This window comes from Tachypleus tridentatus, chromosome 8 (assembly GCF_004210375.1).
Source record: "Tachypleus tridentatus isolate NWPU-2018 chromosome 8, ASM421037v1, whole genome shotgun sequence".
Classification (NCBI taxonomy): Eukaryota; Metazoa; Arthropoda; class Merostomata; order Xiphosura; family Limulidae; genus Tachypleus; species Tachypleus tridentatus.
In genome coordinates, this window is record NC_134832.1 from 11,808,291 (window position 1) to 11,822,446 (window position 14,156).

At 29.3% G+C, this 14,156-nt stretch overlaps 1 protein-coding gene across 8 annotated transcripts in view; it reads left to right on the plus strand.

Annotated features, from left to right (window-relative positions):
- The window catches only part of Ask1 (apoptotic signal-regulating kinase 1), a 167,858-nt gene that overhangs the window by 34,854 nt on the left and 118,848 nt on the right, over positions 1-14,156 (plus strand). For 6 of the 8 annotated variants that reach the window (XM_076517629.1, XM_076517625.1, XM_076517624.1 and 3 more), the window contains exons 5-8: positions 1,158-1,280; positions 2,714-2,883; positions 10,215-10,290; positions 10,476-10,568. In XM_076517629.1, coding sequence (XP_076373744.1) covers positions 1,158-1,280; positions 2,714-2,883; positions 10,215-10,290; positions 10,476-10,568 — 462 coding nt within the window. Of the gene's footprint in view, positions 1-1,157; positions 1,281-2,713; positions 2,884-8,112; positions 8,132-9,814; positions 9,834-10,214; positions 10,291-10,475; positions 10,569-14,156 lie in introns of those variants that run through there. The other 2 variants (XM_076517631.1, XM_076517630.1) reach the window with 2 other exon arrangements.

The following is a 14,156-nucleotide window of genomic DNA, read 5'->3' on the forward strand; positions in this document are numbered from 1 at the left end:
TCCTTTTTGAAAATGGCTAGAAAAACCATGTGGGACATTCTGGAATATTGATTGGTTATTCACATGTACATATAACATCAAGTGTAAATAAGGGACCATTTCCAAAAATTGGAGGAGGGTTGATGGGGGCCACTTGTTTCATTCAGTGTGTTAGTGATATTTCATCAAATAGAAGAGATAGAAGGTTTATTTTATATATATCTTTTAAATATTGGTAATTTGATTTTGTAATTTTTACAAAACTGTAAACTTTGTATTTTGACATCACAAACACCCTATTTGAACTGCTGCATTCAGAATATCACGTGACACAGAAATCAGTATTTAGATGCATTTTTTTTAAATATTTACTTTTGAAATAAGAAATTAACTAGTGTATAATACATAAATTTAAATCATAATCTATGGTTTGATACCACACTTGATATAAATTCATAAAATAGTAGTTGAATAAAATTTTTAATGTGAGGTAACAAACCCTTGATGTGGCTTTTGACCAGTGACCCATCATGATAAGATTAAACACTGTTTAAAACATTTATATCTTATTTTGTCATAAATGTATTAAATGTCAGACTTACCAGAATGGAATGTTACTTTGCAGTATGTTTTAGTAGAGTAAACTTGTAGGATCTCACTTATCTTGTCTCTTGAACAGGTTGCTAAGTCATTCATTGTAGTATGTTTTGTTAACAACAAAATAAGAAAGGTAAATTCAGTGCATGTATTAGAATAGTAATAACTCAAAGCAAGCTGGTTTAATATAGGAGTTAGTTTATTGTGTACAACTACTAAGTTGTTACGAAACAGATGGTGCAGATATTCTATCATTTGTTTACTGGTGTTTTTCTTGTTGTTGTTTTTTAACTTAATATGTATTACATAATTTAACTACATGTATTTGATCCGGTGAATAATTGTACTTCTCATTTAGCAAACAATGAACTGATACTGTATTTGGACTTTTTCTAGACTATATTCCTGTTTTGTTTTTTACAAACATTAAAAGATATGAGCTTAAAATGAGTGTTTCAAACTGTTGGCCTTAATTTCTTAACTTTTTAGTCAGAATTTTTTTTTTCTTAATGTGATGATCATACCTATGTTTTAATGAATAATTTGAAATGTCAAAAATCTTCAAGATGCTTTGTTTTCAGGATCAGCAGAACTCACTCTTTTACCAGCTTGGTGTTCGTGAGAGTTTTGGAATGAAACAGAACATCCTGATTCATAATGACCTCACTACAGATATTCGTGCTCCATTGCCTTTAAAAATTCCTGTAAGTAAGCTTATTTGACAAAATTTATTCTATTTATAATTTATAAAGATTTAAATTGTACTAAAAAGTATTCAAAACATTTGTAACTTTTCAAGATTGAGGTAAATAATATGAATACTAGTATTATTTTCTATTGTGTGAAAGAAATGTAGGAAGGTATCTTTTTTTTTGTAATTAACTTGAAAATCATTTTGGGGAAAAAAAATAAAATTAAAAGGTGGATTATTTGTCAGATAGTTTCTGTTAGTTCTAAGAAAGAGTATCATGGCTTAAAAAATAGGTATACTGAAAGAATATAGAATCAGAATGCAGGATTTTTTTTTTTTTTCATTACAGCAGGTTCAAGTATTACTTACTGATTTAAAATAATTAATGGGCCAAAATATCTGATAAATATATTGAACCCAGCATTAACTCAGGATATGTACCTAAAAACGTTTCAAAGAATATTTATTTTGGAAAGATACTGTTGAAAATTAAAATATTTGGAAACGTGTGAACATCAAAACAATGTTCTTTTTCATGTTATTTGTTCCCTTTATTTTTCCCTAAATATTTTTTGAAGTATTTTAGGTCATTTTATGTCCTTCTAAAGGATTTTACTACAAAATTGTTAATAGTAAATCCATATTTTTTAACACAATTTCAATATACAAGAGCATTATATACTTTCTAAGTCTTAAGACTTAGAATGGTCTGACAAACAGTACATGACATGAGTTAGTATCTGTGTGTGTAATATTGTAATAAGGGAGATAGTAATTTCATTATCATTCTTTATAAGAACAAGAAGAATTTTTAGTAAGAAAAATGTATATATACATTTCAATAGTTTTCAAGAAGAATAGTGAACAATTCAAAAGCACTAGAATTTTGGGTCTCTTTTGAAAACCATTATAACTTTTGTATTTGCTTGTTGATATCTTAATATGCATTGCAGCTATACCCTGTTCATTGTATGTTATTGCCAGTGCCATATAATACTATATAATGCTCTTTATTGGAAACCTTTCCTAGATCAGGAAAAAATTGTTTAAATTATTACTAGTTTAATAATATAATATCGCCACACATGCACATGGTGTTTCAGTTATAACTCCATAAATGTGGAGAGTTTATGGATATTGTACACTTAAGTTTTATCGTTTGTCACTTCAGAAGTGATTATGAAATTATCTAGCTCTGGTTTACTTTGCTGAGAAATATTGTTTTCACTACCATGTCGTAGTAGTGTAAAGTTTTACTCACTTCTAAACATACATTCATACAAACATATGTTAAGGATTATACTAATATATTATAAAATAAACGGAAAGCCATATCTGTGAATAAATGTGCAGTTGTAGTTATTATGAGCTAAATAGGAGGAAAATGGCTGTCAGTGTTTATCCTATAATATCATAACCTTTTGGCTTTCTGTTTTCATATATCAGCCAACTTGTGGAAACTACAACTTGATCCCATATAAACTAAATGATATGGGAACATGTGTTGTAACTGAGTCTGGGGCTCTGAGACTTGTAGGAGATGAACCAGTAGATGGGTGGATACACTTTGGTATGAGACTGAGAAAGCTGCTACAAGAAGTGGAAGTGCAAAACAAGTAATTCTATCTGATTGTTGGACAAAAAGTGCAGTATTCTTGTTTAAGTTAGGAATATAATATGTACAATACAGGAATTGTACATTATAGAAATCAACTGTATGTATCAGTACACTGAAAGTTTGTCTGCTTATTATACATAAAAACAATTTTCAGCAGAATAGTTTTGCAAGTGCCATCTTCGAGACAGCCTTTATACAAATTTATAATGTAGCAGATTTGAATGGACTTTCATGGTATGATTCTTAATCTTACTATATCTAAAGAAAACAATAATTGATGATAGCTTTTTAATTAAATTGGTTATTGCATTTATAGTAAACATGCTATTTTGAAAACAACTGAGACTCAAACATGATTGCTGCAAGTCAAAGGGCATTTAAAAGCTAAGACCTTGGAATATTTTATGTCAAATGAGACACAAATTAATAGTCATATTATTGTTCTGTAGATGTTCTTATTGTTTTTTGGTTATTGTTAGAATAGAATTGATAATTTCATTTAGAAATATTGTTAGGGTGGTTTCATTTTATTTCTACTTTTGCTAGTATTGGAATTTTTAAGGAAACTGCCTTTCCACAACTGGCTACAGACAGTGAAAGGCAGTAGGAGTTGAGATGGTGTGAGTATAAGCACTCGACACTGTTCCCTGAATTGAATTTCTGTGATTGCTAAATTGTTTTGCATTTGCATTTTGTGTGATAGATGAGGCATCCCCAATGTTTTGGATGCCATCATCACAGAAAGTTACTGTTATAACTTCAAAGATATGAATGGAAATGATAATTGTATTCATAAAATAATTTTAGGACTTGTATTAACTTCATTATTGTTTTATAGTGTTGATTTGAATTACTTATGAACAATTAATGTAAATAACATAATAGTTTTGAAGACGTTTCATTCATTATTTGAAGAAAAATGATAATATCGTTATCTTTACTTTTTCATTTTATGAATTTTCTGTTAACCTTGTATATTGACTAATAAGCTAGTTAGATATTTGACAGTTGTTAAAATATGCTAATAATTTTTTGAAAAGATTATATGCAATAGTTATAGATGTTTAACTTGTCTGTCAGCCATGGATTTTCAACATGTATTAGAAGGTATACCAGTGGGTAAAATGGATAATGTAATTTATTTACTGACTTGTGGTATTATGCATAGGATGAGCTATGCAAGACAAACATTTAGTTCCATACAGCTAATAATTAACCTGAATACACCTCACTGTAATAGGAGTTTTCCTTAAGTATATCATTTTAATAAACATTCATTTAATAAGTTAAAAAAACAAACTTGTTTGCATTTCAAATCTGCTAACAGAAAGAGAAAAATATTTTATTTTGAAATAAAAAAAAAATATTCTTATGAATTAAATTAAGATTTTCAAAATACATATGCTGAAGTTTTAAGTAAAACTATTTCTATTAGAAACCTGTTTTAACCAAAATAGTATAGTAATAAACAATAGGGGTAGATGAAAATGTAAAAATAAATAAATTGATTGATTTTTGACAATTTTTGCAGTTATCTAGGTTTTGTTGTGGACAGACGTAAACTTGATAATTCATTTTTTGAATTGAAAATTACTGTGTATTGATATTTCTCAAGAAATATGTTAAATTGTGAATGTAAACGTGCACATATTAAAGATTTAATTAAATTTAGATTAAAATGGAATCAACTGCCTAAAAATAATCCTTTAATGAAAGGTAAAGTAAAATCTTATATAGTTATGAATTAAGAAAGGTAAAGCTAAATCATCAGGTATCATATTTAAAATCTGTAAGTGTTCAAGAAAATATTTTCCCTATTAAATCAGTTCATCCTATATTTAGTTTTAAATATAATAAACTTATAGGACCTCTTATTTTTAATTATAAAAATTCATTTTAGAATTTAATCAATTAGATATTGATAAATTGCCTTTAAGAATACTTTTCATAATCAAATAATTGCAGGTACCTTAAAGATTATCAAAGACAAAGAATTACAATCAATATTAAAAAAAGAACAAAAAAATTAGAATTTTAAAAAACAAACCTAAAAATGTGAAGTCCTAAATAATGTGTAAAAAAAACATATTGTTAATTTTATTATTAAAATAAGTAAACAAAAAATTGTCCTTTTTTTCCATTGAAATTGTTTCATCAACTCTGTAACAAGTCTAAGAAAGTTGAACTTATTCTAATACAAAACATTTTAATATTTTTCAAAAATAAAGTGCAAGAACAATTTGTCATAATCTCTATTGATAAAACATGTTGCAACACTGACTTTGTGTAAAAAAAAATTGTTTGCACAAGTCGCAATTAAAGAAATTAATAATGAGTACATTTAGCAAAAGTACTTTTTAAAGTCAAATATAATTATTAATATGAAGAAAGCCATAAAAAGTGGATTTTACATAGATTCTTGTTTTCACTTGCTATTTCTATATGCAATTCTAAAATTGCATAAAATTTGTTTCAAGTTCAGATGTATAACTAATTATTTAAATGATTTATGTCCATTGTTCTAAATAATATTCTGAATGTTCTGTTTGGAATGTATTAAGAAGTTAAGTCTTCAGATATGGTCAGTTCTGTTTTCACGTATGCTTTTATGACATTATATACTAAAATAGATCTGAAAGATGTAATAACGGTATTTAATGAACTATTTCATATTTCATAGATAAAGAAATACCTATTCCAAAATTTTAATTTATTAAAGTCTGGTATAAAAATATTGGTCATTTCTGTGTCTGTAACAATTACTTTTATTGAACAGATATTTAAACAAACTGTTGTATTCTAGTAGAAGAAACTTCTTAAAATATGGCCAATTTGTATTTGTTTTTTGTGTGAACACTCATTTATGAAACAGGTTTCAAATCCTAAGATGTGTGTGTTTGTCTTTATATGTAGTCACACACACTTTGTTACACAGATGATGTAATTGCCATAAATAACTAGAACTTTACTTTTAGTTTATAGTGTCTAAAAGAACTTGTAATAGAAAAAGTAATAACAATCATACTCATTAGTTATATAATTTGCATATTAATTTAGTAAATGGCAAAGCACAATTGACTGTTTTTGATAATGAAGGACATTAATACCCCTCCCCCTAGTATTGTTACTCCATATATGATACTAAAGGGCATAATCATATAACAATTTAAAAAAAAAATTCTTTTATGGATAATGTCATATTGCTCATAATTAAATTAGGAAGTGATGGTTATAATTATATAGGGAGAATTACATTTTTACATTGTTTTATAATAAATATGAAAATATTTTAAAAATAAATATTTCATAAAGAAAATGCAGTTTTTCTCAGTAGAGGTAGCTAAGTACTTTTATACAGTTAAACTTTGTTCAGTATAATCAGGACTGGGCTTTTCTCAATTATCCCATGCTATACTTGAATCATTTAACAAAAGAAAAAGTGAGTATTTTGAAGTACAAAAAAGTTCAAGCCAGTTAGGGTTTGTAGTTCCTTTTAAGACCATTTTAAGGAAAATTACTTGAATTTTATTCAAATCATTGTCTTTTCAGAGAAGAGTGGAAGTTTGGAGTAGCTTAGTAGTATTAGGATGCATTTATTATGTCTTCTACTATTAGAACTTTTAGGGTGTATGTTGGGATTCTTAGTTGAAATTTTTTTAAGATAGTTTATTTTTATTTCTACTTTTGATAGTATTAGAACTTTTAAGGGTAACTGCCTAAACACAACTGGCTGCAGATAGTGAAAGGCAGTTGGAATGGAGACATAGTGAGTATAAGCACTCAACTATGTACCTTTTAATTGAATTTCCATGGTTGCTGACCTGTTTTCAAAAGCATTTGAATTTTGTCTGATAGATGGGAAATCCCCAACACTTTTGTGTGGTTCCACCACAGACAGTTTCCATTATGTCTCCTGTCACATCCTTTCTTTTAGGATTTATTGCTTGTTTCTCTAACGTTTAATTATATATCGCCTATAACCAATAGAAAACCACAGTTTTCATTTTTTATCAAACAATGTGTGTGTAATGTCTTTTGAACAGATAACTGTCAATTGCACTCAAAGTAAAAGCAACTTTTCCATGAAAAAGTTAATGGTTAGCTTGGATGAATTTGTAATTGCTCTCGTCGCATAGTTAGAAAGCCAGAAAAAATTTTAGGGGTAGGTGTCAGTGACTATTAACAACAAGAAAAATATGAAGACTGAATAAGTAAAGTACCTCATTTATTGTTTTTAATCTTTCTTTATTATTATAAAAGTAACTAAGATATAGAAATAGGGACCTTATTTTATGTTATTTTAGATTAGATAAAATAAATGTTTCACGAGGCGCGCACACAGGAGCAAGCTCATTGGTAACATAATTCAATAAATTATCATGAGCTGCCTGTGCTGCAAGTGATTTACAACTTATTATAGCACAGCTATTAAAAATTAAATTGTATTTACTAGATGTGTACTGTTATAAACTTAAAACTACTTAGGATAAACGAAAGTAGTTTAATGTTACAATTTGAAATCGTTCTAGGAGAAAAAGGGTAACTTAGATTTCTTCTTTCTTTTTAAAGGTTATGTAAATTGATAAATTTCTTTGAGATAATGTTTCTAAAAAGAACAGAAAATGTAAAGTTTTACTGGTAAAAAGAAATACGAGATGTATCTAGGAGGTTTTAGGGATTACACAAAATAAATTAGATTTTTTTGAGATGAGGAAAAGTATTTTAACCTTAAGATGAAAATTGCTTTCCACACAAGCTTTTCAAAACAAATACCCAATGTATTTATGAACAGATCCTTATTTTAGTTTATTAAGAATACTTTACTAAAAATAAGATTTTTTATATGTGAAAGACTTATAATGTCAACCATCAAATTTTGCGAGTATGTACACATTATGTAGAAAGTTAGAAGTGTTAAATTTATAAAGAATGTAAAAACAAATACCAAGAGGTTATGGAGTCAGTCAGATTGACTGAGCCTGTGTTGAGAGTTAATTACTTCTTCAAGCTTGTTGATCTGAACACTGCATAAGAATGTCCAAATTGAAGACAGAGTGGATTCTTTACTAACAACAATGTAATATAATACACTATATAATATTAAAACTTTGGCTTTCTATTGGTTGTAGATGATATAGTACAAGATGCAGAAAGAATTATTGTATTGATGATGTTGAGAAACACAGGTTTGAGAAGTCTTGGCAGAAATGAAATAAAAACCCTACAAACCTGAGCTATTTTAAAAGGTAGAATTTTCTTTCTCAGGGGTAAACTGTATTGTATTGAGTAATTTATACTTTTCAGAAAGGTAGTAAATAAAGTAAAGAAGAGTGAATATGAAGAAAATAGCTGTCTCAATTTTTGTAGTAAGGGAAACTGAGATATTCGAAATTAGTTCCCTTCAAGAGTAATTTAATGATTGTGAAATTTGGTATAGTGGAAAATTACAAAAACAACTGGGAACATAAATATGTGATTAAAACATTACAGAATTCACTACAGATGACCACGTTTTTCCAACGACTGGAAAAAAGTATAATATATATGATATTAAACAAAATCTAATATGCAAGGGCATTTTAGGAGGATTACATATTGCTGTATTAAGTCTGCTTTTTGCAGTAGACACATCTTGCGGAGATGTAAAGATATTTCCTAACTGTTAAAGACAAACCAACAGATGACTTAACATAGATCTAAAAATAGTGGCCTACGAATTCCATTGGTAATTGAAACATCAAGCCTTTATGTTTGCGTTTTTAGCTGATATTTTCTTAAATTTAAATTTATAGTAAATGTCAAAATATCACATTGACATTTAATAAAGTTTTAGCATACTTTATGCAGATATATTTCTTTAATAATATTAAGAACAAGTAACTGGTATCAACCTGCACAAATCATCACAGCAAAAAAAGACTTCTGCTGGATGTCAAAATAGCAGGCAGTTGTATTTTAATTTTTTAGACATATTTTCTTGATTTTAGTTTAGTAAATATGTCAGATGTTTAAAATTTAATCAGCTATGTTGATTTTTGAATTCACAATTAAAACAGTGTTTTGTTATGCATAGTAGTATTATACGTTAAAAGCATGCTTAATACATTTGAAAGATTACTAGAAGTGAATGTGTTTGTATTTTCTACTTTTTTAACAGTGGATTAAAATGTGGACAACTAGTACTTTTATATAATTTTAACTGTTACACAGTTTAAAGAGCAAAATATTATGGACATTTTGTGCAATATAAATGCTCTATTATTTCGAATTTAAGATGCACTCAGCTTTTAAAAAGGGATTTTCAGGGGAAAAAAATGGATAATTGGAAAGGAGTAAATATGTTTTAAGAATTTATTAATGTATTTAAAATGAAATATAATAAAAAATATACAGGAAATTAAAAATTGTTATTACAGTAATTTTTCTTCCTGGTTTCTTTATTTAATCAGAATGCTACTCTGATGTTTCTTCCAAGTCCTTCACTGTAATGATAAACCTTCTCCTTTCATAAATTTCTCGCACCAGCCACAACTAGCTTTAAAAGAAATGCCACTATTTCCTATGCATTCTTTTGCTTTTAACATTAAGGCTTCTCTTGTTACAGACAGTCTTTTATTTCATAACTCTGAAATTTATTAAAACAACAGCATAAATTTTAGAATGTCTTCCTTTTTTTGAGTCGGTAGATGACTGTACTTTTCTTGCAAGAAAACAACTTTGTTTTCATACCATGCCAGTGACTTACATTTGTCTTTCTCACTGTGTACTTCTTACTGGCTGCACAATTCCCAATCTGTTTGGCACCCTAAATAACTTTTAAATTCGGCATCATATGTAAAACTCTTTTCCATGGGTAAAAAACACTAAAATAGCACATGCACAACAGAAAAGTCGGACAAAGACTGGAGACAACGATATCCAACTACATCGTTAGAGGTGCTGACATTGGTAAATTTGATGTTTTGTACATATTTTTTAGTCTTTCTAAGCTCAGTTCTTTTTCAAATATAGTCTAATCTAATCTGTTTGGTAGTGCAGGATTTTTTCAAAAATTGTTGTTAAGAAAAAATGTTTTTGATACTTTCAAAAAGTGAAAAATACCTTGAATTTAAGATGCAATCTAATATTCAGTTTGAAAAAATGTGAAAAAAGTGCATCTTAAATTCAAAGTAATATGGTGTGTGTGTGTGTGTGTGTGTGTCTATATATAATATATGGAATCTTTGACTGTTTATTTATTAATTCCTTATTATAATGCCTCTTACTTTTTCCATTAGTATTTTACTAATTTAAATCACTTTAGCTGTAACTTCACTCTTGTATATTTAGGGCTCATATGAAAGAAAAATTCTTAGCTGACCTGAGGAAAGCTCGTGAGAGTTACTCAGGAGAAGAACTTGCTAAAGTGAGTTAAAATTAGCTACTTAATGTTTTATTAGCAGTTTTTAAATAAAGAACTACAACACTTAAGGATTTATGTGATTAATAAATGATGAAAGTATATTATTTCCAGTAAGATTAATGTCAAGTATCAGTGTATTGAGACTTCTGTATTTAACATTGTAAACATAACTTTTACATATTATGTAGATTCTCCATAACATGAAGAGACGATTAGATGACCCAAATATCATATCTGGTGATGCTGTGTTGAATATGCTTATATCATTTCGAGAAATTCAGGTTGGTATATAAAATATTTTCCATCCTGTTGATCTCACTTAATTTTAAACTCGTGCTTTTCAACATCAGAATTTTATGATAATTACAAGTTTTAGTTAATGCTTTATATAATTAGAATAGTCTGCAATGTTTTATGCAAGTGATTAAATAGTATTTGCACTAAAGGTTGTATCAGCAGCATGTATTAAAAATCCACCTAAATTCTTTATATTATGAAGAAAAATTAGACTGCTGGCTTTAATTATTTGTAAATGATTAAATGTCACCATAACATCCTTAACTCATTTTTATGATAAATTTCATCTACACTTCTTGCACATCCAAAAAAAAACTGAGAATCTTGTTTATATAAACAAAAATATAAAAAGTGTTATCAGTATGTATACATGTGTATTATTAACTTGAATTATGTGGGATATTCTTTCTATTATTTCTTCCATGATGACCATCTGTTCATATTTTGTTTATAAAAATAAATATAACAATATAATGTTTTTCAAAAATATGTCATTGCATGTAGGCATTATTACAATATTAAGAATAACAAAATTTTATAAGTAGTTTGATCAAAGTAATTAATATCCTAAAGAGAGTGTTGGTGTTTATGCAGTGTTAATGATTGTCAATCCAAAATATTTGCATTAAATTTGTAATTATTAAAATCTAAAAGGACTAAAACTGTGAAAGGGCTCTGTCTACAATCATTACGCTCAGTCATTTGAAATAGTTGGGATCTCTGTCTTTAGTGCTGTACTGTGTAGTAGCACCACTGTAGATGAAAAACTCCCAAACATGGCCTGTTACACTTTCACATAGCTCATAACTTTTGACTCCAAACCTAGCTCTTTTAGATGGAATGTACTGTCGAAATCCCAGTCGATCCTTCCATAGTATTAAAGATTCATCAATACAAACATGTTCGTGTGGTACATATGAGATTCTAAATTTTTCCCGTAAATGGTTAATAATGGGCTGTATCTTGTGCTGTCATTGGTCAACAATATTTTTTTGGGTATTGTCAGCAAAGTGTAGCAACAAAATAAACCGGTTTTTTGACATGCACTGACTAAAAATGGGTGTGGCAAGCAAAGGGTCAGTACTGAAGTACATGGAAATAGTTGATTTTCTTTCTATGCCCATAAGCATTATCAGACCCATAAATTCATAAATTTCCTTCTCATTACTTGGCTTCCATGATTTTATTCTAGAATGTTCCTTCAAATCAGCACGGGCCATTATAGTTTCTGCATATTTATTGGTCTCTATTACAATATGGTTGATAATTGTGGGAGGGAAGAACCTCTGAAAACAATGAAAGGGCTTTGAGTCTTGGCTCAAATCGTCGTACTGGACACCATGATTTTCCAAGTAGGGGTTTATAACTGGAGCAGCGAGGGATTCAGCATTCCAATCATTGTCATTAGGGCACTTTCTCTTGGAACTGTTCTTACCACGACTTGCAATTTTACGTTTACTCCCTGGTGTTATCGTCCGTTTGCCAATGATGGTTGATGGCCAGTTATCATCTTTACTAACATCTGAGCCTTGTATTTCCATATTTTTTAAAGAATCTTCAAAATCCGAATCTTCTGAATTGCCATTACTATCTTCAAACTCCAAACAAAGTTCAAAATACAAATCTAATGCTCCTTCATTTTGTAACTTTTTTCGTAACACCATTTTGGATCGAAAGTGAAACAATTTGTAAGTAGGTTAAATGTATGTATGGTGCTGACATCAGAGTTGAAGTTAGGTATTATTGAGAACGAGTTAACTCGTCCGTGGCACTGTGTTACAGATTGTCTTGGACGAGTTATCTCGTCTATGGCACTGAACAGGTTAATAACAGTCTGCCAACATCTCAAAAAATTTTCGATACCATGCTTATAAAAATAATGTGGTTTTGAGACAAGGTATAAAGGCTATTTTGTAACTCATCTGTAGAAGTAAACTGTTCTTCATTCAGATGATGTTGCAAGCTTCTGAAAAGAGGGTAATCTGAAGGAGCAAGATCAGAAAAATAAAGGGGATGGGAATTTTTCCCAGCCAAGCTCTTCAATCTTTCTGAAAGTGATCCTAGTGGTGTGAGGACTTGCATGTCATGGCGTAAAACGACTCCTATCCAATTCAGTGATGACGAGAAACCCACTTGTTGAGAAATGTATATGCAAAAACGGCTCGTTTGGGCTGAGAAACCACTTTTACATAGAAGAGCGAACAACGTTTCGGCCTTCTTCGGTCATCGTCAGGTTCACAAAAAAAAAAAATTTTTGTGTGCAGGTTCACTTTTGGCTGCAGTGTAGCTGGTTCTCCTGCACTAACCCACTGTTGGTAACACATAACATTTTGATAGAGTACTCATTTCTCAACACCAGTCACCAGGTGGTTCGAAAACAAATTTTGAAGTTCATGAGAGTGAAGAGATTTGTAGATGTGTACTCATTCTCTCAGATTATAAGCTGACAACACGTGATGCCCATTTTCCAAAATTTGAAACTCTATCAAGTTGTTGCAAATGTTGATGGACAGTGGAGGGAGATGAATTGAGTTTCTGGGCTAATTCTTCAACAGTTACAGCACAATCCTCCTCAAATGTTGTTAGAAGCAGGTCATTATCAAACTCAACACGTCACCTAGTGCAACATGCATCTGTTAAACTCCAGTTACTAGTTCTAAACTTACTGAACCATCTTTGACACTTTCCTCACATTCAGAATGTCATTGCCATACACCTCTTGAATGCTTTGCCTTGTTTCAGTAGCACTTTTCCCTATTCTGAACTCATAAAATATTATATGCCTTATATACTCCTCTGACACCTCCATGATAACTGGGGCTTCTAAAATGTTATCAAGTTTATCTGATATAACTTGTATGACTGTGAGAATTACTTCATTTAGCCAAGAAATATGCATTTGAACTTATCCTATCTCAAAACATGACATTAATTAGGGGATGAATGACCTGGTATTTACAATTTAAAAAAAAGTATGAAACTTTGAGCAGACTAAAGATTCAACCTACCTACCTTGAAATTTTGATTTGAAAGAATGTGGTAGCTTTTTTTGAGAAAACCACTAGGGGGTATTCTAAGCTGTCAATATGGTTATTCACATGAAAAATAAAGGCATTTGTTGCCAATCAAGGTGCCTTTTTTCTAATCAACAGTTCCAAATTAACGATTATGGCTAATAGCCTAAATAACATTGGGAATGGAATGTGAGACCTTTGACAGTTTGAAGTGGGTATATGGTTTCTAGTGATTCAAAACTGAACAAATGAAAAATAACAGAAATATGTACAGGGCTACAGTTTAGTAGAATACAGATAATCTGGTATGGTAATGAAACACACAATACATAGTTCCACATCTAACAAGTCTTAAAGAGAAAGTTTGTCTTTCTAACAGTATGTAATCTTTTTCTCTAATTTGTAAGTAATGCTAACACCCAACCTAAAACTACAGTAATATATGTATATAAAAATAAAAAAAAATTTAGAATTTGCTTATTAGCCAGAAAATCCTAAGGAATCTTACTTTACATATTAGATCTATAATTTTTCAGATTATTTTTTTTTTTTTTGTTT